At 50.2% G+C, this 25,598-nt stretch overlaps 1 protein-coding gene across 1 annotated transcript; it reads right to left on the bottom strand.

The window, feature by feature from the left end:
• Positions 1-2,063: 2,063 nt before the first annotated feature.
• Positions 2,064-24,793, bottom strand: LOC119280167. The gene is made up of 2 exons (XM_037561117.1): positions 24,684-24,793; positions 2,064-4,014 (listed from the first exon to the last, which is right to left on the bottom strand). The coding sequence occupies exons 1-2, from the start codon at positions 24,752-24,754 to the stop codon at positions 2,064-2,066; spliced, it is 2,022 nt and encodes a 673-aa protein (XP_037417014.1). The 5' UTR covers positions 24,755-24,793.
• Between the last annotated feature and the right edge of the window lie 805 nt (positions 24,794-25,598).

Raw genomic sequence — 25,598 nt, forward strand, 5'->3', positions numbered from 1 at the left:
GCGGCGGCGTCGGGCGGCGGAGTGGTCAGGAGGGGAATTTGGGCTTTGGCCTCCGCCTATGTGTGTATACATGCGTCGGTGGTTCTATAGTAGTAGCGCTGGGTTTATACCGCACGCTGCTACTACGGCATTGTCACGGGAGGCACGATGAAGACCACATAGTAGTAGCGCGGGGTTTACAAACCGCGCTACTACTATCAACTTAGTAGTAGCGTGGGTTTATACCCCGCGTTACTACTTGTCCGAGCGGGCGCGATGGAGAACACTTAGTAGTAGCGTCGGTTTACACCCCGCGCTACTGCTATCAACTTAGTAGTAGCGTGGGTTTACAACCTGCGCTACTACTAATTAGCAGTAGCGCTTCTTTTTGTGTCGCGCTGCTGCTAAGATTCTGTGTATAAGGTTTTTCCTAGTAGTGTTAGTTGGCTAAAAGTGTTGTTAGTTTGGTACTTTTAGTGTCAGTAGAAGCAATTTGTGTTGCTCTTGCGTATTTTTTAGGTTGTAGATTTCCTTACTATGTTTGTAACGATGGTCGCTTAGTTGACTGAAAGGTGTCTACATTGCTTAACTTTTGTTGAATCCTACCTTTGTAATCTTGCATTAAATGTAGTGAGGTCACTATATTTACTCAACTCTCTGAATGATGCTAGATGTTGTTATATTGCCATTTCTTTGAATTGCACAACTGATGTTTATTTTGCTGTAGGGGCCACAATATGTATGCACCAATTTCTGGACCTTTACATGCTGGGGCAGAAACATCGGTCTGAATGGAAGCACTCTGCCAACAATTCCACCAAGGTAAAAGCACCAACCAACCCAACCATAAAAGCTCAAGTGTTTACTGATTTAATTTTATTTAGTACACACACAAGACAGGAGTACAACTGTTAGTCGAAACCTGAATTACCCTACTGTCTGGCTACCTTGACTACATTAACAATGGCATTCTTGGTGTTGCAGCAGAAGCGCAAGTCGTCGAGCCTGAAGGACACGAGCCCGGACGCATCGAGGCAGCCGTTGTCCCCCTTGCAGCCAAACTCCCCAAAATGCAGGGTGCACAAGAAGTGAACCCAGCCGGCCATTCTGAAGTGAACTGAGCAATCCACCCTTATGCATCTGGGCTGCTTGCCTCATCTGACTGACTCGCTGGGTTAATAATTTGCTTGGTTCTTGTCGGTAGAACCTCTGTCATGTAGCCTGCATTTTCCATTTTCCTCTTCCTGTTGGTATCTGTCTATGTCTATCATGATCCTTTCATGAGAAAAATTAGGAGTGTTGTCTTGGTAACGCCACACATCCCGTGTCCTTTCCCCTGCAATCTAGTCTAGTTTAAAATATCCATTTCTTTGTCTGCTCTTGTGAGCTCTTCCCATTGGGAAACTTGGCTAGCTGCCCATATCAGTTGATGAAATATACTATTATCCACTGCTTTTAATCAGCTGATGATGCATATTCAGTTTGGCTGATTTTGTTACATACATACATACATACATACATACATACATACATGGCTTTGTTTTGGTTTGGCAACTCAACTGTGATGCCATTGCTACTGCTCTGTAGAACTTCTGTATGTTCAGAGCATGCATCCTAATTGTCAATCTCGAGTCTGCACTTCTATATGTTTTTGATGTCAAACACTTATGCATGACTAATTATTAAGTTGATACAATTTCTTTAGTAGACAAGCTTGGAAACTTAGACTACAGACTGTTAAACTGCTACTGATTTAGACTGCAAATTTTCTACAGAATGTTATCTTTACCTGCTGCTCTTATACCTTACCAAAACAAAAATAATTTAAAATTGTTCGACTCATTGTCATCAGAGAAACACGTGCCATAGGAGAATTGACTTCGGATCAGAGCAGGAATCGAAACAAAGGAAAAGCTATCTTTCGTACCAACACATAGACAACTTACTAGTACCATTTTATTAATAAGTTCCAAAATATACAATCAATATATTAATGGAGTTTTTCTAATAAATTACAACCATACTGGCCCTCACGTGGCATAACAGTAACAGTTAAGCTTCCAAAGTAAGGAAAGAAATGTATGTCAGGCTAGCTCGACCTCTTCATACTCATGGAAGGAAAAGCCTAGAACAACCAGAACAATTTTGATATGACTAACGAACTCCCCGCCAGTGATTAGATGTTTGGCGTGGAATTCAGCCCCACAATTACGAGCAATGTAGCATAGCATATCCACCCATACCGTTGCAATCAGCTCCCACCGATAAGCTGCTCCTTCGGGCCTAAGCAATTCCAAGGAGACCTCACGAGCTTGGTCAAGTGCACGGGAACCATGGTAGACACCGTCATAGACTTTCTGGAGGAACGCACTCCGATCAGCAACGATAGCAGGACGAGTGCACAACAAACTATGTCGACTTTTATGAAGCACATGATAGGCACAGCTATCGAGCATCACATTACGCTTGGCGACAAGATACATCATGTAATTGGACAATGCTTGGCTAAAACTTCTGAATTCGGAGGCACTGGCAGTCTTATCGGCCACTAAGCATATATCAGTCACCATGTGCCAAAGATAGACACTTGACACAAAAGCCAAACCTTGGATGTTGCTTAACTGAAGTGCCCGTTGAGCTGCACTTTCAGATTGTTGACCTGCACCAAGATAATCTTTGGTCTGGAGCGCAGCCCACCATTGAGACCATTGGCCACGGAAGCTGCTGGAGGACAATCCCCCACCACCAGGTGCATTGGTTTTTATCTCAAGCAGTTTTACAAGTAGCACCTTCTTTACCTCAGGAGATATGACGACATGTGTTGTGTAATCCCGCTTGATGCCGATACTGCCCATCATCCGTTCCAGTCGGCCAGCTTGTATCTCCTGGATGCATCCATCAAGCATGTTATACTGTTTCATCTTCCCCGACCACTCCATTCTGCTTCCTGGATGGAGACCCTTGGGTACACAATGGAAGATTTTGTCATAATCAAATGTCCGCCAATATGCAATTGGCATGTATGGCCAATATGATAACAGGGACCACATGAAGGTAGAGGATATCTCCATTGTGACAGCGCCCACAAGCAATATGTAAGATATGGTAACATCAGCTCTACTGTAGTTGACTAGTCCCTGCAATTGATGATCAACCCTGGCTTCCAAAAACAAAACGAGAGCCGTAGAGGTTAGGACAAGTGTGATGAGTCGATGTAACACACCAGTGACCCGTCCAAACTTGGTGTACAAGTAGTCATGTACCAGTGAGAGTTGAATCTCAACAATCTTGTACACTAGATCACTAGCTCCATCGTCAAACCTGTGAATCCTTTCTGCAATTGCAATCCTTAAATCCTGTAAATCAATTCCGCTAAATGGAGGATTTACGTCCATCAAAAAATCAAACTTCATAAAGAAGCCCCCGCAGGTCACATCCATCACATGTTCGAAATTTTCCTCTTTCTTCTCAGAAATTATTGATAGCAGGCCATCATAATATCTGCTCAAGCCGGAGGCAAGATGCCTCCCACCGGCATTGAAGCTGCTGCTCCTTGAGCCTGCTCTCCTGAGTGCCCTAATTCTCTCAGCATATTTAATAGTTCCAGAGATGAACATTAGTACCATGGGAGCTACAAGCTGACTGCCTCCGTGCCACTGCTTGCGGACGATGTAAATGGCCAGTGCCACCTGGATGGTGAAGTTCAGCAGGTGGCGCTTCCACAGCATGCAGTCCTCCATGGAGAAGGCGGTGATGGTGTCCTGTCCGCCAAGGTGGAGCAGCAGGAAGGGCGCCCAAAATAGCACAAGCTGGTGCTGTGGGTCACTAGTGTGGGCGGCGAGGCGTCCGAGGACGAAGACCGCGATGGAGTCTGCCGATAGGTATGACAGCCACAACAGCGCGCTCAGCACGCGGGAGCTGTGGCGCTTCCGGAACGCTGCAGAGAAGAGGAGCATGACTTGAAGGGAGAAGCTCGCTAGCACGAGCAACTGGATCTCCCACTCCTTCCAGAGTTGCTGGACATGCTCCACTGAGCTGATACGTTTTACGAAACAAAAGTTAGAAAGGACGAAAAGGAATATATATAGAGCAAACGTCAGCGCGTAAGTGTTTGAGGGCGACAAACTTTGCGTCAAGCATTGGGCTGGAAAGTGATACTACCTCCATTCAAAATATAGGACAGTTTAGTAGGATATTTAAGCCTACCAAAACGTCCTACATTTTGGAACGAAGGTAATACTATCATTTAACATTGGTTTCTAAAAGGCTAAAAGCAAAAGGCCTGGCCTGAGAACTCTGTTGTTTTATTTTTGCTTCATATATAAAACGGAGGAGATGTTCCCGTCGACTACTAAGGCGTCTGTGGCGACCTCGTTAATCTCAAGATGATGTGCCGGCTCAGTCTCTCGGACGTGCTCATAGGGATATAGAGGGTGTATGCTCGTGTATGTGAGCGACTTCGATTATACCATGTTTTAAAAAGTTGAGCGGGGGAGACCCTTTCATTAAAAAAAAAGGGCTAGATATCGCATGGAACAAAAGTTGATCTACTCAATATATGCATATCTTACCCCACGCATGCCATTTAAAGAAGATACTACCGGAATGACATTCTATGCCGACAGCCCGCAGTCGTCGGCATAGGCACAAACCCCGTCGGAATAGGCCTATGCTGACGGCAACCGTGGGCATAGGGTCGTCGGCAACTTGTACGTCGGTGTAGCTGGGCAGGGCCATCGGCGTAGAAAAGCCGTAGGCATAGAGGCCTATGCCGACGCCCTTCATACAACCATCGGCAAACTTCTACGTATGACGGCGGCTAACGGCGCCTCGTCATGTTCTGATCAATGAAAGGGCGACACGTGGCACAGCTATGCCGACGGCCAATCCGTCGGCATAGTTTTATATCTATGCTGACGGCCAGACCGTCGGCATAGTTCTGCCATGTGTCGACAACTGGTGCAGCCTGGCACTAAGGTATATCGACGGCCCAGCTACCCCCCAAGTACCCCGTTCTGTCTAACCCTAGCACAGTTGACCGGCGGATCTAGCCCTTTGACTTTCACCAGACGGGGTTTGACCGATGGACCTTTTCACCTGGTTGTGATAGGCTCCTCATGACTAACCCTGGCACCGTTGACCGGTGGATCTAGCACTTTCAAGATTCTTATTAAAAAAACATATAAAACTTGTCAAAATAGATGTAATTATCAATTTTTTGTGATTTTAATAAAGTATGGGGACCTATATACAAAAAACATGAGGTCACATTACTAACATACTCGAAAAAAATACAAACTACATATTCATAATCTATGGTAAATTCTACACCAAATCAATATATAATTTATGAATGCTTATGTCTAGATAAGTTAATGAAATTTTAATTTAGAAAGAGATAAAAACTAAAAAAACAGACAATACACAGATATGCCATTTAAGTTAATCAAATAGCTATGCCCCGGATCGATGAGGTGTGCCCAACCGACACTCCTCGGATCGATGACGTGGCACGTGCCGCGAATCGAGGACGTGGACCAAGCCTATCTATGCCGACGACCTCCATTAGTGTCGTCGGCATAGCTATGACGGCATCAAACGCTCGTCCCCACCGGGTTGCCGGGCCCACGTTTATGCCGACGGCCGCTGTAGGCATATGTCCCACTATGCCGATGACATAACTATGCCGACGGTCACCGTCGACATATGTGGAAGTATGCGGACGGCTTGCCCTAGGCCGTCGGCATACCTCCATATAAGCCGATGGGGTCCCTCGGCATATGACAGACCGTCGGGATTAGGCGAAATTCCGGTAGTGAGATGAATAAGCATATTATGCAATGGATTATCTCTTAATGTTAGACAATGCATAAGTGGTAGCTTTTGATCTTGTGTTCCTGTTATGTTAAACAATTTATGGAAGCACCTGATCCTATAATCTCGTAGGGGCGGGCGACTCAGCCTCCTCATACGGTCCTACCCACAACAGCACCATATGAGACGACAGGAAGTAGCTTGAGGCAACACCAACGACCTCCATCCTGTTGCCCACCTCTGTCGCCAGGCCAGGATCCGTTCTTGCTCGAGCTCGCACCTAAAGCGCGCACCTCCACACCATGACGCACAGTCGATTGGTCATTGTGTGTGTCGGCGCGCAGCAGCTGCCTATCGCTGCTCTCGCCTACCAACCCATGACTCCCAATGATGTGACAGTTGTCCTTTTGATCTGGTGACCTTGGCTATGCTGGTGGCCAGGCAGTTACTCCCTCGCGAGTAGAGAGAGAGGTTGTGCAACTCGTGTCTCATTATGTGGAGGTTACACAGTTTATATACATACACGGCTCAACAGAAAAAACTCAACGCAAGGCCTGAAAACTAGCCATATACAAGGCCCACTAACACACGACTAACACACGTTCGCTAACATAAATGATACAGACCCTTGTCGGACGGCAAAACAGGTCTGGACAACGTGGTCCGGACGTATGTGGACGATTTATGGGTCGGCATTGGAGATGCCGTTACCGGCCCACATCATTCTGGGCGTCATTAATTCACATAGAGGATGCCGGGGAAATGGCCCTAGGGACGTGGTGCCTGTCGCAAGTTGGTTCACGACGGTGTGGAGTGTGCATGTCGCAAGTTGGTACACGACGGTGTGGAGTGACAGCGGTGATGTCCACGTCGTGTTATGGGCTTATGGCTGGCCTTCTGATGACCGTGTTGACGGTCTATGGTCTCCCACCATGCATCTGCTAGCGCCGCTGTGGTCGATGTCTTGTTGGTGTGGTGGTCTTCGCGCGGATGCAGCAGTGGAGCGGGATCGCATGGTTTGGCGGCGATGTGATTTGCTGGATCAGTAGGATCTAGCGATATGCATCAGGCTTTGGTCAGATGACTCGCATCTGGAGCGATGGCTGCTAGGCGTTGTGTGGCGCGCACGACAACCAATAACATGATTTTTTTTTCACTTCTCTGATCTTTCTCCTAAATAGTATTTTTCTTTGGTAGACTATAAATTCTTATCAAGTAAGTAATCATGTGAACTGCACACAAAAATTGCTAAGATCTCCTACTCCCTTCGATCCATATTAATTGTCCCTGATTTAGTTGTTTATGCTGTTGTTACTGTAAGCAGGGGCAATTGTCCCGTTAAAGTTTAAAAATGCACCCTCTGTTCCTAATATAGTGGCAGTTCCATTTAAGTTGATGTCCCCGCAAAAAGAAAAAAGTTGATGTCATTTCTTTGCATCCCACTCACGTGTAAGCATGGAGCGTCCTGCCATAGCCATAATGTGCATACATCTGGGCTATTTAGAGAAGGATGGTTGTCTTAGGGGGCTCTTCCTCCCTCCCGCATCTCAGGGGTGGCGGGACCCCAACATGCGTGGAGGTGCGGCCGATTTAGAAGTGACGGTGTTGGCTTCGACGGCGGCGGCGGTCGGCCCTGCCTCGGGCCAAGGGCAGCTGCTGCGGCGGCTGGCCTGGATCGGGCGGCGGCGCGATGCGGTCTTCGGCGGCATGTCATCTGGTTTTAGATCGGCGGCGGCGTCGAGGGCCTGGTGGACTGCTTCGCGGCACCCATGGCAGATCTGTTCTGGCCGGTGTAGCCAGTGGTGGTGGTCATCTTCTTCGTCAGCGGTGGCCGGCCAGAAGCTTGGTGATCGGATCTTGAGATCCATCATCTAGTCCCGGCTGCGAGTTGGGGAGACATGGTTGCTGGTGAAAACCGAGCCGACGGTAGGCGATGGCGGCGTTCTATGCCGTTACCTTGATGAAGGCATCGTCGTGTAACTATTGTCGACCCACTCGTGCTGCTCCGGAGGAAACCCTAGGATCTGGTGTTCTAGATCGGACGATGGCGGCACTGCGGTGTCGCTTCTCTCTTGGGAGCATCGTTTGTGGAACAGCACTGGAAGTCAGAGGCAGAAGGTGGAGCGGCTTCGTCTTGCACGGAGCTTCGATGGAGATGTCAAGTCATGCCTGAGCGACAGGTGCTACGCTTGGTCATGCCTGGTCTGCAGGTGCTACGCACGGCAGATCCTCCAAGGACTTCAAGCTGTGTCGGCTGGTGATACTTGGCAGCATGACACTGAGGTGTATCAGTGGCGGCCACGACGTGTTCAGTTGTTTGCGCGCAGGGAGGAGGTGTCGTTGGGTGCTGTGGTGGCGTCGACGATAGCTGGACCGAGCAAGGTTTATGCATCAGTACAGTTCTGAAGATGGAGCGGTGGCAGTTGGCGGCGGCAGCCTCTGAGAGCACGCCGGACCAGTGTGTGCCCCAGACCCAGCAAGTGGCTAGGTTGGGGTCTCAATCTTAGATGTTAGGCTTGGCTGCGATGTCTGTTTGGTATTAGGCCCAGGCTATCAGCGCCGCTTCATCAACTGGATAGGTGTAGCGACAGTTTGTTGCTTAGACGGCGGCTTTAGTCTTACTATTGTATTGATTTTGCAAGGTCTTATGAGAATAATTAATAAAGTGACCGTATGCATCGCCCAGATGCAGAGACCGGGGTCATCCTCCTTTTCTAAAAAAAGATAAGATGCTAATAACATTTACAACAGTAAATAAGTGCTCTGTGGAAACATACGGTTAAATTGGATAATCCCCCTTAAAAAAGAGAAACGTATATTGTTTATCCTTCAACTTTTGGTGGAGTCCAAATTTAGCCCTTAAACTTTGATACTAGATAACTCGCACCTTATAACTTTTAAAACAGGGTTTACTAGTCCTTCACCGAGTCCTTCAGGTTGTTTCCCTGCTGAGTCAACCCGGTTTTGACTCGTAAGACTAACACAACATCCACCTCATCATCTTCATCTTACTGGAGTCGGGGATTTCATCGAACACTTCGTAGGCAGCCGATGCCTAGGTGCTTGTCATCTCGTCCATCCCGCCTGTCATGGTGCTCAACCCCCACGTCCAGCAGCAGCCTTCCAAGATCCCATGGCTGGCGGCCAGTAGCAACTCGCGGGGGCCGCGGCGATAGTTGGAAAGCTGGCCTGCGCGGCATGGATACGGCGGTGGAAGGGCGGGCCGGCCGCATACAGCAGCCTGAGAGCAACTCTAGCAGACCCCGCATCCCGCCCCGACCATTTAAATAACAGTCAAAATACGAGTTGGGGCGAAAAAACCAGCCTGATCAGACCCCGCATCCCGCCCCAGCCCGCACAAAATTTTACGGGGCGTGGCAAAATCTCGACCCCAACCCGGGAAAACACGTGTTTTCCCATCGCGGCTGCGGTGCCTTGCATATAAGCGGAAGCGGTTTGTGGGGGAGACATTTCATCCCGTGCTTACACCCACTAAACACCTCTCCTCTCCCCCCACGTGTCGCCGCCGGCCGCCGCCAAAGATTCCGGCGACAGAAGCCAGCAGGAGCACGCCGGAAGACCGCCACGCGCACGAGGCCTCCCCTCCCTTCCCCCCTGCGTTGGCGGGCCGCCAGATTTGCAGATCTGCGGCACTTCATCGCGGGCCGCCGGATTTGGCTTTTGCAAGCCGCCGGTTACTATCCCAGGCGATGGAGTGGTCGGGGAGCCACTCCCGCAGCCCAGGCACGGGCGCATCGCCGCATGCAGGCACCGGTTCGTCCGCCCGCCGCGCCGAAGGTTTGCGGGCATGGACTCGTCCGGCCGTCCACCGGACTTGGCGCTCGCGCAGCGTTTTTGTGGCCTGCCGATGCCGTTCATAGAGTGCGACGACTGCCCGCGCCAAGTGTTGCGGCTCACTTCGGGCACGCCGAAGCACCCCGGATGGGTGTTCTATAAATGCGAAAACGACGGGGTACGTGCACTTGCGGTAGCTCGTTCCATAGCTCATTCTTTAGTTCAATTGTGATAGCTCACTTCGAGATTGCTCATTCTTTTGTGTAGGACGATGGATGCTCATTTTGGTTTTGGAAAGGCCAATACATTGATTTGTTGATAGAAATAAACTTAATAGATGTTAGTGCACTCCTTAGTACAATCAAAGGCAATGATGCGGCTGCATGTGCAACTAGAGGGGAAGCAACGTCTACTTCTTTGGAACCAAAGATGAAGAATGAAGAAAGCAAGATCAAGAATCCGCAGATCAACAATGAGTGCATGGAGAAGATATTGCTTCAACTAGTGGGAGCAGTTATGGAAGTTGGAAATCTTCTGAAATGCATACTTGTGGTTCTTGTTTTCTTTGGTTTTGCTATTCTAGCCAAGATTTGGTGATATCTTTTGTATCTAATGTTGTTGCAAAGGCAAAGAAAAGCATTATGCTAGATCAATTTAAGTTGCAAATCTAAGTTTTACGGGCCGGGAGGAGCTGCGCCAGATCAGAACCCGCAGAAGTCGACCCGTAATAATAGTATATTCCGCGAATATACTTTTTACGGGTCCATTATGCGGGGTCTGCATCTGTGCGAGCCCATGCTGGCCCGCAAAAGCGGTTTTTTGCGCGAACTACAAAGACGTTTTACGGGTCGGCGGGATGCGGGATCTGTTAGAGTTGCTCTGAGCCATGCCGCCATTGCACGTGCACCCAAATCAGCCATAGAAGCCTCCTGAGCAACGTGCCGGAGCTCGTGCTCGGGTGCTCAAGGAGGCATCGAGGTGAGGTGCACCAACCTATCAATAGAAGCCACCTTCACCTCGACACCTCGGCCTTGCCCTTGCCACAGCACGTGCGCACCAATGTGGCCCCGGACGCGAGCGTTGCGAGCTCGAGGGAAAGCACCACCGGCGGCAAAGTAACGTGTGGCTGCTTGTCGGAAGCAGCTAGACCACCGTCGAGCTCGATGCGTACCTAGGCGGCGTTTGTAACACCCCGATGTAATGATGCTACAATAACCCCTGGGGTTAAGTTATTCTTTTTGCTAAACAAGTGTTCGATCATAATTGTCTCCTTTCTCTTTTAAATTCCAGTTGAATTCAATTTAATGTTATGAGTGAAATTCAAAATGCTCAGTCATGAACACAAAAATGTTCATCATGTGCCAAATAATCCACAACTAATATTGGTGGTGAACCAACATTTTTGCAAAAAGGTTTGAGTGGCCTAAGCTACATCAAACAGTGGCCTAAGAAATAAGTTAAATGCCTTTTTAATTTATGAAAATGGCAAACTATTTCTAAAGCCTCACAATCTTTTTTGGCGGTGCCTAATAATTCTTTGAGATTATTTTGTCCAATGGCATAATCTTTTGCAAAGTCTTTATTGGCTAAAAGAAAAAGAAAAGAAAATGCAAAAGCTGTTTAAAAAAAAAGGAAAAGAAGAGGGGGTGGGAGAGCCCTGGCCTCCCCTTGGGCCTCGGCGACCCACAGCCCCCTGCCCCCCCTTGGCCCCCAACCAGCCCAGCCGGCCCAACCTCCCCGGTCGCTCTCCCCTCCCTCCTGTTCCCCCGATGCGCGCCGCTACAGGGGCTCGTCGCCGCCCGACCACCTCGCCGGCAACGCCGCGGGTGGATAAGAGCCTCCTCCTCCGGCTCCTCGAGACCTCCCCCACCTACCTCCACCCACTCCTAGGTTCCCCTCGCCCTCTCTGCCTCTGCCTCTCCCCACCAGATCCCCTCTCGAGTTCTCTCCACCTGCTCTTTCCCCCACCCTGTCTCGCTCGCCCGCCTCTCCCGAGCGCGCTCGCCGCCGTTCTCCGTCGTCACCGCGGCCACAGCCACCGCCTCGCTCCGCCGTCTTGTCGTGAAGCTCCGCCGGGGTCGACTCCGTCGTCTGGTGCCCCCAGGTGGAGCTGGGAAGCACCGCTGACGTCGCACGAGCTCGTCCCCTTCTGCCCTTGTCGCTGGCGAGATCCCTCGAATTCCGGCTTCCCCTGCGCTCCTAAACTACCAAGGGCCATCGGCGTGCCGCTCGGTGAGCTCTCCTACCTTCTTCCTCTCCTTGCCTACTTGGCGCGCCCCCTAGCTGCTTCCCCAGGTGCGCCCGAACGCAGCGCCGCGGAGCTCGTCGCCGGCGAGACTCCGGTGACCTTCTGGTCACGGGCTCAAGCCCGTTGGACTCGCCGCACCACGGGGATCCTCCCCAGCCCTTCCTTTCGTTCCGTAGCACGCTGCTTCGCTTTCGCCATCACACGCCCGAAGGTCGTCGCCGCCTTTTCCGTCGCCGGTGATGCTCCGGTCGTCCCCGACGCCAGTCATCGTCACCATCGTATGCGCGGTGCCGGGCCGCGCCCTTAGGTCCAAGCCGTAGGTCCGGAGGCCCCCTGTAGCGCGGCTCCGACCAACTCCGGCGAGGCGCCGCCCTCGCCTTGGTCGCCGGAGCCCTCCCCGGCGCAGCCACCAACATGGATGCGTGGGCCCCATCACCTGAGTCACTGACGCTGGGCCCCACGGGACCCTGTTGACTGGTTTGACCAGTCAACATGCTGACTGGGCTTCTGTGTGACACTGACGTGCGGGCCCCACCACGTAATTAGATTAACTAAACCGGTTTTATAAATAAAACTAATTAGTTAACCTAACCAGTCACTGACTGCTGGGGCCCACGCCCCTAACTAACCCTGTTAGCTTAGTTAAGCCTCTGTTAGACAGAGAGGCTGACAGGTGGGTCCCACCTGTCAGTTTGACTGGTCAGCAGAGCTGACGCGATGCTGACGTCACTACTGACGCAATAAACCTTTTCTGCTTTTAAAATAATTCAGAAATTGGTTTAAACTTTGAAAATCCGTAACTTTTAAACCGTAACTCCGATGAAAATGTTTTCTATATGAAAGTTGCTCAGAAAAATCCAACGAATCCGAATACGCGGTCCGTTCATCTGTCACATGCCCCTAGCATGCTGAACATGGAACTTTCCCCCTCCGGTCATCTGTCTGACACAGGTCCGGAACCGGGAACACCTTCCCGGTTGATTTCCCCCTTCACCTATAACGTCTAGGACCGCGTTAGAGCACGCTTAGCGCTACGTATCGTCATGTCATGCTTAGTGTTACCTCTGTTTGCTATGTATTTACTGTTTCTTCCCCCTCTTCTCTCCGGTAGACCCCGAGGCCGCTGATGCCCCGGTGATCGACTACGTCGTCGACAACGACCCCCTCCTTGCCAGAGCAACCAGGCAAGCCCCCCCTTTGATCATCCCGATATCGCCCATTCCATTCTCTCATGCTTGCATTAGATTTTGCTACTGTTATTGTTTGCACCTATTCTGATGCATAGCCTGCTTTTGTATCTGCTGTTGTACCTTACCGCTTATCCTAAACTGCTTAGTATAGGTTGGTTAGTGATCCATTAGTGACCCCCACCTTGTCCTTGTTGCCCCTGCTTCATCATTGAAGACCCGATCAACGGGATTGAAGACCAGGCCCCGGCACCGCACATCACTTTCCCCTTAGTTGCTCGACACTGCTGGGTTACTATCAAGTGCCGAGGGTGAGACCTCTACAGCACTTCTGATGTTAACCTGTAGTGTAGCTATTCGGTCGTGGTCATCGAGGGTGATTTCCTCCTTAACCACTTCCGATACGGCTCTGTCGTGCAACCCCTCAAGTGTGAACCTCGAGGGTGATTCCTCTACGTTCACCTTGATGATTACATTGAGTGGAACCCACCGGGGGTGATTCCTTGGGTTTTTCCTCTTGATATTTGGACACACGGATACTTGGACTTTACAACTGTTACTTGGAAAGTGATGTGGAGACGGGTTGACCTGGAAGGTGCCCGTGAGATAATTACGAGGCGTGGCCGGGCATTCTTAGCCCTTGCCGCAAGTCCTCGAGACGGGGCAACGGGGTCACCTCTTTTGTGAGTCTCTGCTTGTTACCGTGCGTTCCTAATCCACTACGATTTGGATATTTGATCCGAGGGGCCTCTGGCCTGATAGCACTAACCATCACGTGGGCATAGTATGGGCGTTCTGCATCGTATACATCAGCCAAAGCTTAATAGACGTCAGCGACTGAGTGGCGCGCGCCGGGTTGGACTGCGCAAGCGCCTGCCTTGTTGAAGGAGGTAGCTAGGTCTGCTCACCGGCCGCGTACGCAACGTGCAGGAGTTTCCGGGGAGATGGCCCATGACCCCTGGGGGCATAGGTTTAGTCCGGCGTGCTGACCTCTCTGTTAAGTCTAGGTCGGGTTGCGGCGTATTGTTTGGCCGAGGCCGGGCATGACCCTGGAAAGTGTGTCCGGCCGGAGTTAAGCGAGCGTGGTGGGTAAGTTGGTGCACCCCTGCAGGGAAGAAAACATCTATCGATAGCCTGTCCTACGGTAACGGACACTTGGAGTTGTATCCCGATCGATACAACTAGAACTGGATACTTGTGATGAGAACTGGATGGTGATGAGGATTTGATTGTGATGATAACTGGATAGTATGGCTCTGGGATTGCTTTCTCGCAGGGAGTCGAGAAAGGATCTCTGGCCGAGGTTGATAACACCACTGCTACTTTACTTTATGCTACTCTACTCCCTCCTGTTTGCTGCAAGAGGGTGGTTTCCAGAAGATGCTAGTCTTCGATAGGACTAGGCCTTCTCCCTATTCTGGCATTTCTGCAGCCCAGTCCACATATACAGCCTTCCTTTGATAATGTTGCATATGTAGTGTAGATCCTTGCTTGCGAGTACTTTGGATGAGTACTCACGGTTGCTTTGCTCCCCCTTTTCCCCCTTCTTTCTTCTTTCTGGTTGTTGCAACCAGATGGTGGAGTCCAGGAGCCAGATGCCACCTTTGATGACTGCTGCTACCCCGAGGGTGCCTACTACCACGTGACGGACGCCGACGACCAAGAGTAGTTAGGAGGCTCCCAGGCAGGAGGCCTTGCCTTTTCGATCGTTGTTGTTTTGTGCTAGCCTTCTTAAGGCAAACTTGTCTAACTCATGTCTGTGCTCAGATATTGTTGCTTCCGCTGACTCTTTTGTTTTCGAGCTTATGTATTCGAGCCCTCGAGGCCCCTGGCTTGTAATATAAAGCTTGTATTATTTTAATTTGTGTCTAGAGTTGTGTTGTGATATCTTCCCGTGAGTCCTTGATCTTGATCGTACACATTTGCGTGTATGATTAGTGTACGATTGAATCGAGGGCGTCACAAGTTGGTATCAGAGCCGACTGCCTGTAGGTAGCCCCCTTTCCAACTCCTTGGCCGAAGTTGAGTCTAGTCACTGAAAACTTTTACTAACATTGGCTGTGTGGCTTACGGGCCCACGTTGCTATTGGGTGGTATTAGCATCTTTTACTCCTCGTCTATACTCTGGGACTCTGAACTCTCTTCTACTCGGGTTAAATGAATTTACTAACATTAGGATCCCGTGACCACATTCACCCCGAAGTTGGATGAAGCCATAGTTATTCCTTAGAATAGCTTTTTGAGTAGTGCACACCCTGTTGTGTTGACTACGGAGTGGAATCCATCGTACCTCCTTCATTATGCATGTTTTCATCATGAATGATCCTTATCTTTGCAAATGCTCAATGCTGAACTACCCCTGTTACATGTTAGCAGGATGGTTAGACCCGCTGGTCGTGGCTGTGGTGCCAACGACCCACCACCGCCCGAATTCTTTACTGGAATGAGGCAACAATTTGAGTTAACTCGCCAGTTCATGGAAGGAATGATGGCTCAGTTTCCTCGTCCGAACATGAATCAACATCCAACCCGAGTAACTCTGCAGGACTTCTTGCGCCTCAACCCATCTATCTACCGCAGCTCAACTCAACCCCTTGATGCTGATGACTGTCTCCGCGACATCACATAGGAAATGGAGTCTGCTAGTGTTGCCCCTGCCAGCTATGTCACCTTCGCATCTTTCTTTCTGAAGGGTCCTGCTGCTCAATGGTGGGACAGCCACAGGCGTACCCTACCTGCTGGAACGGTCATTACTTGTCCGGATTTCCAAGCTGCCTTCCGTGCCCGTTTCATTCCTCAGGGAACCATGGACAGGAAGAAGCGAGAGTTCCGCAACCTCACCCAAGGCAACAAGACTGTAGATGCTTATCAACGGGAATTTCTGGACTTGTCGCGTTATGCTGAAGAAGACATTGCAACTGATGCTCGTAAGCAAGAAAAGTTTCGTGATGGACTTCACCCAGATATCAAGCTAGCACTGCTCATTCATGACTTTGCCGACTTCGCCACCTTGGTGAACAAGGCTATTCAGGTTGAGACTGGTCTTCAGGAACACCAGGGATCCCTCAGGCGTAGCCGTGATGCTGGCCCATCTTCGGGCCCGTCAGCGCAGAAGCGTCGGATATGGATTCCCCACAGCATGTATCGTCCAACTGCACCTGCACCAAGACAGTCCTATGTTGCACCTCGTCTGCCTCCTCAACCGCAGAGGCAGCCCCTTCGGGCTGTACCGCCCCAAGCTTATGCTCCCAATCCCAATGATGGTCTGTGCTTCAAGTGTGGCCTTCCAGGTCACCGCTCCAGGAAATGCCCTCAGAATCAGAATCAGCTGGCTCTGTCTTCAACTGACCGTAACAATCAGCCCCATAACAACAATGCCAGACCTTATGGTCGTGGTCAGGCTAATCATATTGATCTGAATGAAGCTCAAGACCAGCCTGCCACTGTGATGGGTACTCTCCTTGTTAATTCAGTACCAGCTTCTGTTTTGTTTGATTCAGGAGCATCACATTCATTCATGTCAGAAAATTTTGCTTACGCACATGACATTCGATGCGAGCCCATGAACACTCCGATAGTGGTACGCACCCCTGCGGGCCGATGTCAAACTACCATGATTGGTCGCGACGTTCCTGTTGAAATTGAAGGGTTGGAATTCCTTGTTTCTCCCATTATTCTGGAGTCTTCCAATATTGACCTCATTCTGGGAATGGAATGGTTGAAAGCGCATACTGCCTCTATCGTTTGCGCTACCAAGGTCGTTCACCTCCTACATCCTTCAGATGAGATTGTAACCTACCATGCTCAGCTTGTTCAAAACGCTGAAGCACGACTTTATGCTTTGAATGCGTTGAACGCGGCACCTCTTGAGGGAATTGAAAAGATTACAGTCGTTCGCAACTTCCAAGACGTATTTCCAGAAGAACTTCCAGGAATACCCCCTGCCCGGGCTGTCGAGTTCGTCATCGACTTGAAACCAGGCACCGTTCCTATTGCAAAACGACCCTACAAGATGCCACCTCATGAACTCCTTGAGCTTAAGGAGGAAATCGACAAATCTCTTCACAAGGGTTTCATTCGTCCAAGTTCCTCTGCTTGGGGAGCACCTTCTCTCTTCGTCAAGAAGAAGGACGGTACGAACCGTTTGGTCCAAGACTATCGTCCTATCAACCAAGCTACAATTCAAAACAAATATCCCCTTCCTCGGATCAATGATCTGTATGATCAACTGGCTGGTTCATCGATATTCTCTAAACTCGACTTGAGGTTGGGTTACCACCAGATCCGTGTTCGTGAAGAGGATATTCCAAAGACCGCATTTGTGACTCGTTATGGTTCTTACGAGTACACCATCATGTCATTCGGTTTAACCAATGCTCCAGCTACATTCTCTCGTCTGATGAACTATATATTCATGGATTACCTCGACAAGTTCGTCGTAGTCTATCTGGATGATATACTGGTATATTCGAAGAATAAAGAAGAACATGCTGAACATCTTCGTCTTGTTCTGGAGAAGCTTCGAGAGCATCAACTTTATGCCAAGTATTCCAAGTGTGAATTCTGGTTACCCGAAGTCACCTACCTTGGTCATGTTATCTCCAAGGATGGTATTGCCGTCAACCCAGAGCGCGTTCAGGCTATTCTTGACTGGACCCCTGCAAAGACTGTCAAGCAAGTCAGAAGCTTTCTCGGACTGGCCAGCTATTGTCGCTGCTTTGTCGAGAACTTCTCCAAGATCGCCAAGCCACTGACTAATCTGCTTCACAAAGGCGTTAAGTTCGATTGGACAGACAAATGTCAGGAAGGTTTCCAGGCACTCAAGGATAAACTGACTTCTGCCCCAGTGCTTGCTCCCCCTGATTCTCGCAAGGACTTTGTCATCTATTGTGACGCTTCACGTCAAGGATTAGGCTGTGTTCTAATGCAAGAACGCAGGGTGATTGCCTATGCCTCCCGTCAAGTGCGTCCTCACGAAGAAAACTACCCGGTTCATGACCTTGAGCTTGCAGCGGTTATCTTTGCATTGAAGCTATGGCGACAATACCTTCTCGGTAATTGTTGTGAGATCTTCACTGATCATCAGAGTCTGAAGTACCTGTTTATTCAGCCAGATCTGAACCTCCGTCTGCAGCGATGGATGGAAGCTATTGCTGACTACAACTGCGGTATATCTTATACACCTGGCAAGGCTAATGTAATGGCCGATGCCCTAAGCCGAAAGTCTTATTGCAATAATTACCAGGTCTACAAAGCTCAACCCCGCCTTTATGAAGAGCTATGCAAGCTGAACCTTCAACTAATTCCACAGGGTTCTCTGAATAACCTTGTTTTGGAACCAACTCTTCTGAAAGCAATCAAGTCTGCTCAAGCCAAAGATGCTCATGTTGATCTGATGAAAAAGGATCTTGCCTTAGAGAAATCCAGAGATTTCTCACTTGGTGAAGATGGAACCTTATACTTCAGAGATCGCATTGTCGTACCCCGGTTCGAGCTTATGACAGAGAAGGTGATGAAAGAAGCGCATGACACCCCTCTCTCTATTCATCCGGGAAGTACCAAGATGTATCTTGACATCCGTCAGAAGTACTGGTGGTCTAAGATGAAGCAAGACATTGCTCGATATATTGAAGAATGTGACGTTTGTCGTCGCGTCAAAGCAGAACATCAAAAACCGGCTGGACTTCTACAACCGCTTCCGATTCCTGAATGGAAGTGGGATAAGATCCAAATGGACTTCGTCACTGGCCTTCCCAAGTCTCAGAAAGGTAACGATGCTATCTTTGTCGTCATCGACCAATTCTCGAAGTTTGCTCACTTTCTGCCAGTCAAGGAGACTATCACTGCTAGTCAATTGGCAACCTTGTATATCTCCCGAATTGTGTCACTCCACGGCATTCCGAAGGAGATCAGTTCAGACCGCGGCAGTATTTTCACTTCTAAGTTCTGGGATAGTTTCCAAGAGGCAATGGGAACTCATATTACCTGGAGCACTGCTTATCATCCCCAATCCCAAGGCCAAGTCGAGCGAGCCAATCAAATTCTTGAAGACATGCTTCGAGCTTGTGTTTTTTTCTTTCGGCAAGAAGTGGGAAGAATCTCTCCCTTATGCGGAGTTCTCTTATAACAACAGCTATCAAGCCAGCTTGAAGATGGCACCCTTTGAAGTGCTTTATGGACGTAAGTGCCGAACCCCTCTGAATTGGTCAGAAACTGGGGAACGAGCACTCATTGGTCCGGACATTATTCAACAAGCTGAAGAGCAGGTTCGCATTGTCCGGGATAATCTCAAGGCGGCCCAATCCCGCCAGAAGAGCAACTATGACCGGAAACACTGGGGTTCAACTTATCAACCTGGTGAACAAGCTTATCTGCGTGTCACTCCTTTGAGAGGCACTCATCGGTTCGGAGTCAAGGGAAAGTTAGCTCCTCGCTACATTGGTCCCTTCCGTATTCTCGCCCGTCGTGGACTGGTGGCTTATCAATTGGAGTTGCCACCTCAGTTCTCTCACGTCCATGACGTCTTCCATGTGTCGCAACTTCGTCGATGCTTCAAGGATCCGGAACGTGAAGTGGATCCGGAATTGATTGAAATTCAAGATGATCTCACATACAAGGAGCATCCGATCTGCATTCTTGAAGAAGCTGAACGTCGAACCCGCCAGAAGGTTACTAAGTTCCTCAAGGTGCAATGGTCGAATCATACTAAAGAGGAAGCCACTTGGGAACGCGAAGATAACCTCCGGGCTGAATACCCCGATCTTTTCCCTTCTACCTCTTAATTCTCGGGACGAGAATTTCTTTTAGAGGAGGAGAGTTGTAACACCCCGGTGTAATGATGCTACAGTAACCCCTGGGGTTAAGTTAATTTTTTTGCTAAACATGTTCCTGATCATAATTGTCTCCTTTCTCTTTTAAATTCCAGTTGAATTCAAATTCAAATTTTGTCTGAAATTCAAAATGCTCAGACATGAAAACAAAAATGTTCATCATGTGCAGAATAATCCACAACTAATATTGGTGGTGAACCAACTTTTTGCAAAAAGGTTTGAGTGGCCTAAGCTACTTCAAACAGTGGCCTAAGAAATAAATTAAATGCCTTTTTAATTTATGAAAATGGCAAAGTATTTTCTAAAAGCCTCACAATCTTTTTTTTGGGCAGTGCCTAATAATTCTTTGAGATTATTTTGTCCAATGGCATAATCTTTTGCAAAGTCTTTATTGGCTAAAAGAAAAAGAAAAGGAAATGCAAAAGCTGTTTTAAAAAAAAGGAAAAGAAGAGGGGGTGGGAGAGCCCTGGCCTCCCCTTGGGCCTCGGCGACCCACAGCCTCCTGCCCCCCCTGCCTCTGGGCCTAAGGCCGCAGAGACAGGCCCAACTGGCCGTCGGCCCATCCCAGCCGGCCCACTCCCCCTTTCCTGTCGCTCTCCCCCTCCTCCTGTTCCTCCGACCGGGCGAGGCAGAGCGCGCCCGTCCCCGCCGGACCCGCCTCGCCGGCATCGCCCGAGCGAGGGGATAAGGCTTGCGCCTCCTCGCCTCCTCGATCCCCGCCTCCACTTGCACCACCCACTCCACCTGCTCTTTCCCCCCACCCTGTCTCGCTCGCCCGCCTCTCCCGAGCGCGCTCGCCGCCGTTCTCCGTCGTCACCGCGGCCACAGCCACCGCCTCGCTCCGCCGTCTTGTCGTGAAGCTCCGCCGGGGTCGACTCCGTCGTCTGGTGCCCCCAGGTGGAGCTGGGAAGCATCGCTGACGTCGCACGAGCTCGTCCCCTTCCGCCCTCGTCGCCGGCGAGATCCCTCGAATTCCGGCTTCCCCTGCGCTCCTAACCTACCAAGGGCCATCGGCGTGCCGCTCGGTGAGCTCTCCTACCTTCTCCCTCTCCTTGCCTACTTGGCGCGCCCCCTAGCTGCTTCCCCACGTGCGCCCGAACGCAGCGCCGCGGAGCTCGTCGCCGGCGAGACTCCGGTGACCTTTTGGTCACGGGCTCAAGCCCGTTGGACTCGCCGCACCACGGGGATCCTCCCCAGCCCTTCCTTTCGTTCCGTAGCACGCTGCTTCGCCTTCGCCATCACACGCCCGAAGGTCGTCGCCGCCTTTTCCGTCGCCGGCGATGCTCCGGTCGTCCCCGACGCCAGTCATCGTCACCATCGTGTGCGCGGTGCCGGGCCGCGCCCTTAGGTCCAAGCCGTAGGTCCGGAGGCCCCCTGTAGCGCGGCTCCGGCCAACTCCGGCGAGGCGCCGCCGTCGCCTTGGTCGCCGGAGCCCTCCCCGGCGCAGCCACCAACATGGATGCGTGGGCCCCATCACCTGAGTCACTGACGCTGGGCCCCACGGGACCCTGTTGACTGGTTTGACCAGTCAACATGCTGACTGGGCTTCTCTGTGACACTGACGTGCGGGCCCCACCACGTAATTAGATTAACTAAACCGGTTTTATAAATAAAACTAATTAGTTAACCTAACCAGTCACTGACTGCTGGGGCCCACGCCCCCTAACTAACCCTGTTAGCTTAGTTAAGCCTCTGTTAGACAGAGAGGCTGACAGGTGGGTCCCACCTGTCAGTTTGACTGGTCAGCAGAGCTGACGCGATGCTGACGTCACTACTGATGCAATAAACCTTTTCTGCTTTTAAAATAATTCAGAAATTGGTTTAAACTTTGAAAATCCGTAACTTTTAAACCGTAACTCCGATGAAAATGTTTTCTATATGAAAGTTGCTCAGAAAAATCCAACGAATCCGAATACGCGGTCCGTTCATCTGTCACATGCCCCTAGCATGCTGAACATGGAACTTTCCCCCTCCGGTCATCTGTCTGACACAGGTCCGAAACCGGGAACACCTTCCCGGTTGATTTCCCCCTTCACCTATAACGTCTAGGACCGCGTTAGAGCACGCTTAGCGCTACGTATCGTCATGTCATGCTTAGTGTTACCTCTGTTTGCTATGTATTTACTGTTTCTTCCCCCTCTTCTCTCCGGTAGACCCCGAGGCCGCTGATGCCCCGGTGATCGACTACGTCGTCGACAACGACCCCCTCCTTGCCAGAGCAACCAGGCAAGCCCCCCCTTTGATCATCCCGATATCGCCCATTCCATTCTCTCATGCTTGCATTAGATTTTGCTACTGTTATTGTTTGCACCTATTCTGATGCATAGCCTGCTTTTGTATCTGCTGTTGTACCTTACCGCTTATCCTAAACTGCTTAGTATAGGTTGGTTAGTGATCCATCAGTGACCCCCACCTTGTCCTTGTTGCCCCTGCTTCATCATTGAAGACCCGATCAACGGGATTGAAGACCAGGCCCCGGCACCGCACATCACTTTCCCCTTAGTTGCTCGACACTGCTGGGTTACTATCAAGTGCCGAGGGTGAGACCTCTACAGCACTTCTGATGTTAACCTGTAGTGTAGCTATTCGGTCGTGGTCATCGAGGGTGATTTCCTCCTTAACCACTTCCGATACGGCTCTGTCGTGCAACCCCTCAAGTGTGAACCTCGAGGGTGATTCCTCTACGTTCACCTTGATGATTACATTGAGTGGAACCCACCGGGGGTGATTCCTTGGGTTTTTCCTCTTGATGTTTGGACACACGGATACTTGGACTTTACAACTGTTACTTGGAAAGTGATGTGGAGATGGGTTGACCTGGAAGGTGCCCGTGAGATAATTACGAGGCATGGCCGGGCATTCTTAGCCCTTGCCGCAAGTCCTCGAGACGGGGCAACGGGGTCACCTCTTTCGTGAGTCTCTGCTTGTTACCGCGCGTTCCTAATCCACTACGATTTGGATATTTGATCCGATGGGCCTCTGGCCTGATAGCACTAACCATCACGTGGGCATAGTATGGGCGTTCTGCGTCGTATACATCAGCCAAAGCTTAATAGACGTCAGCGACTGAGTGGCGCGCGCCGGGTTGGACTGCGCAAGCGCCTGCCTTGTTGAAGGAGGTAGCTAGGTCTGCTCACCGGCCGCGTACGCAACGTGCAGGAGTTTCCGGGGAGATGGCCCATGACCCCTGGGGGCATAGGTTTAGTCCGGCGTGTTGACCTCTCTGTTAAGTCTAGGTCGGGTTGCGGCGTATTGTTTGGCCGAGGCCGGGCATGACCCTGGAAAGTGTGTCCGGCCGGAGTTAAGCGAGCGTGGTGGGTAAGTTGGTGCACCCCTGCAGGGAAGAAAACATCTATCGATAGCCTGTCCTACGGTAACGGACACTTGGAGTTGTATCCCGATCGATACAACTAGAACTGGATACTTGTGATGAGAACTGGATGGTGATGAGGATTTGGTTGTGATGATAACTGGATAGTATGGCTCTGGATTGCTTTCTCGCAGGGAGTCGAGAAAGGATCTCTGGCCGAGGTTGATAACACCACTGCTACTTTACTTTATGCTACTCTACTCCCTCCTGTTTGCTGCAAGAGGGTGGTTTCCAGAAGATGCTAGTCTTCGATAGGACTAGCCCTTCTCCCTATTCTGGCATTTCTGCAGCCCAGTCCACATATACAGCCTTCCTTTGATAATGTTGCATATGTAGTGTAGATCCTTGCTTGCGAGTACTTTGGATGAGTACTCACGGTTGCTTTGCTCCCCCTTTTCCCCCTTCTTTCTTCTTTCTGGTTGTTGCAACCAGATGGTGGAGTCCAGGAGCCAGATGCCACCTTTGACGACTGCTGCTACCCCGAGGGTGCCTACTACCACGTGACGGACGCCGACGACCAAGAGTAGTTAGGAGGCTCCCAGGCAGGAGGCCTTGCCTTTTCGATCGTTGTTGTTTTGTGCTAGCCTTCTTAAGGCAAACTTGTCTAACTCATGTCTGTGCTCAGATATTGTTGCTTCCGCTGACTCTTTTGTTTTCGAACTTATGTATTCGAGCCCTCGAGGCCCCTGGCTTGTAATATAAAGCTTGTATTATTTTAATTTGTGTCTAGAGTTGTGTTGTGATATCTTCCCGTGAGTCCTTGATCTTGATCGTACACATTTGCGTGTATGATTAGTGTACGATTGAATCGAGGGCGTCACAGCGTTGGTTTCCTGAAGGGGAGCTCCAGAACGACGCGGGCGTCAGCTTAGTCACCTGCATGGCTGGCGCGCTCGTGTCGCTCGTACTGGTGCGGCTAGCGGCGGTGCGCACGGAGGTTGGCAGGCAGCAAGGAACTGCGCCATGGCGAGGTGCACGGGGCTACCAGTGCTGGAGCGGCACTGTTGCACGCTGCCAGCGGTGAGAAGGCGGCGCCGGCTTCGAGTGGCCAGTACGTAGGCAGCCCACGATGCGGCCACGGCAGCATGTGGTAGCTAGCAGGACCATCTGATGGTAGGCACGCATCGTGTGTTTGATGAAATGCCCAAACAGAAATAGGGAGAAGAGATAGGGCCAGGTTGGGGAGCGAAATACCGCCACGTGGATGAAAAACCAGTCAAAACCACAATGAGTCAGCAGTAATACCGGGTCAGCCAAGATGATGGACTAAACTTGTCCGATTTTTATTGTTATGGGTGCAAATTGTCTGGTTTTAGATTTGAAGAACTAAATTTGGACTCCACCAAGAATTGAGTAACGAAAAGTATACTTTTATCTATTAGAAAGTACGATCAAATTGAATACGATTTACGACAATATCTAGAGCGTTCTATATTAAGGATTTTAAGTCTTGAAGCTACCTGTGTTGAGTCGTGGGCGGGCAGGTTGGCACGGCGCAGACGCAGTCTCCACATTCCTTCAGCACCCTCATGTTGCTCCGACAACAACATGAAACCGCAAGCAGCGGCTGGAGCGTGGGAGAAATTAGGAAAGATGGAGAGCTGATTATGCTCGTCGTGTTTTTATAGTACCAGTACGTACCAATTCAATGCCCACACGTCCATGGCACTCTCCATTGATTCTTTGCTTGGACTGGCACAACTCCGCTTTGCTTGCAGCTGGGTCGACGGAAGATTCCGCTAGCTTAGAATAATACACATGCACGCAAACTAAAGAGCATGCCAGTGGAGGAACTGCATCAATCATATCTTACGAGGCAAGCTTTCGCTCTACTTTATACAGAATAAACCATATAGTCAAACAATGCAATGTGCAAAAAAATTCCCCTTACAAACTGATTAGATAACAGAAAAACACAATGACCAAAGACAGCACATCACCGAGAATGCCTTGTCAAACAGCACCAACATGCCGCGGATCATAAACACGGGAGAGGCAGAACCACAACTAAATCAAACATAAGAACCGACAATCTACGAACTCGTGACTTCTATATTTTTTTTTGAACCGGGCATTACCCCTTTCCATTGCAAACAACAGAAATACAACCAGTTTCGAGAACAGAGTCAGGAGGAGGGAAAGAGGTAAGGCGAGTTCAAGCATTACCAGGAAACCCACTGCACTTCGGTCGTCGTCGACCCGAACGCTATGGGGCGAAAACCTGGTAACACATACAGTTCAAGAGCAACAAGCTCCAGTACACCCAAAAGAGACAAACATGCCAACACGACAAAAGATCACAAAGCGCAAACTAAAAAGCCACTATGAAGGAAGAAGGCCCTCCCAGCTGCATGATCCTTCAAGCTCCTCCAATG

The sequence above is a fragment of the Triticum dicoccoides genome, chromosome 3B, assembly GCF_002162155.2.
Source record: "Triticum dicoccoides isolate Atlit2015 ecotype Zavitan chromosome 3B, WEW_v2.0, whole genome shotgun sequence".
NCBI classification, from domain to species: domain Eukaryota; kingdom Viridiplantae; phylum Streptophyta; class Magnoliopsida; order Poales; family Poaceae; genus Triticum; species Triticum dicoccoides.

Bases quoted from the DNA above. Each gene is read 5' to 3' on its own strand.
- LOC119280167 (XM_037561117.1), bottom strand. From the start codon at position 24,754: ATGAGGGTGCTGAAGGAATGTGGAGACTGCGTCTGCGCCGTGCCAACC. The intron at 4,015-24,683 runs GTAGCTTCAAGA...AAAACGTATCAG, and splicing joins CCGCCCACGACTCAACACAG to CTCAGTGGAGCATGTCCAGC.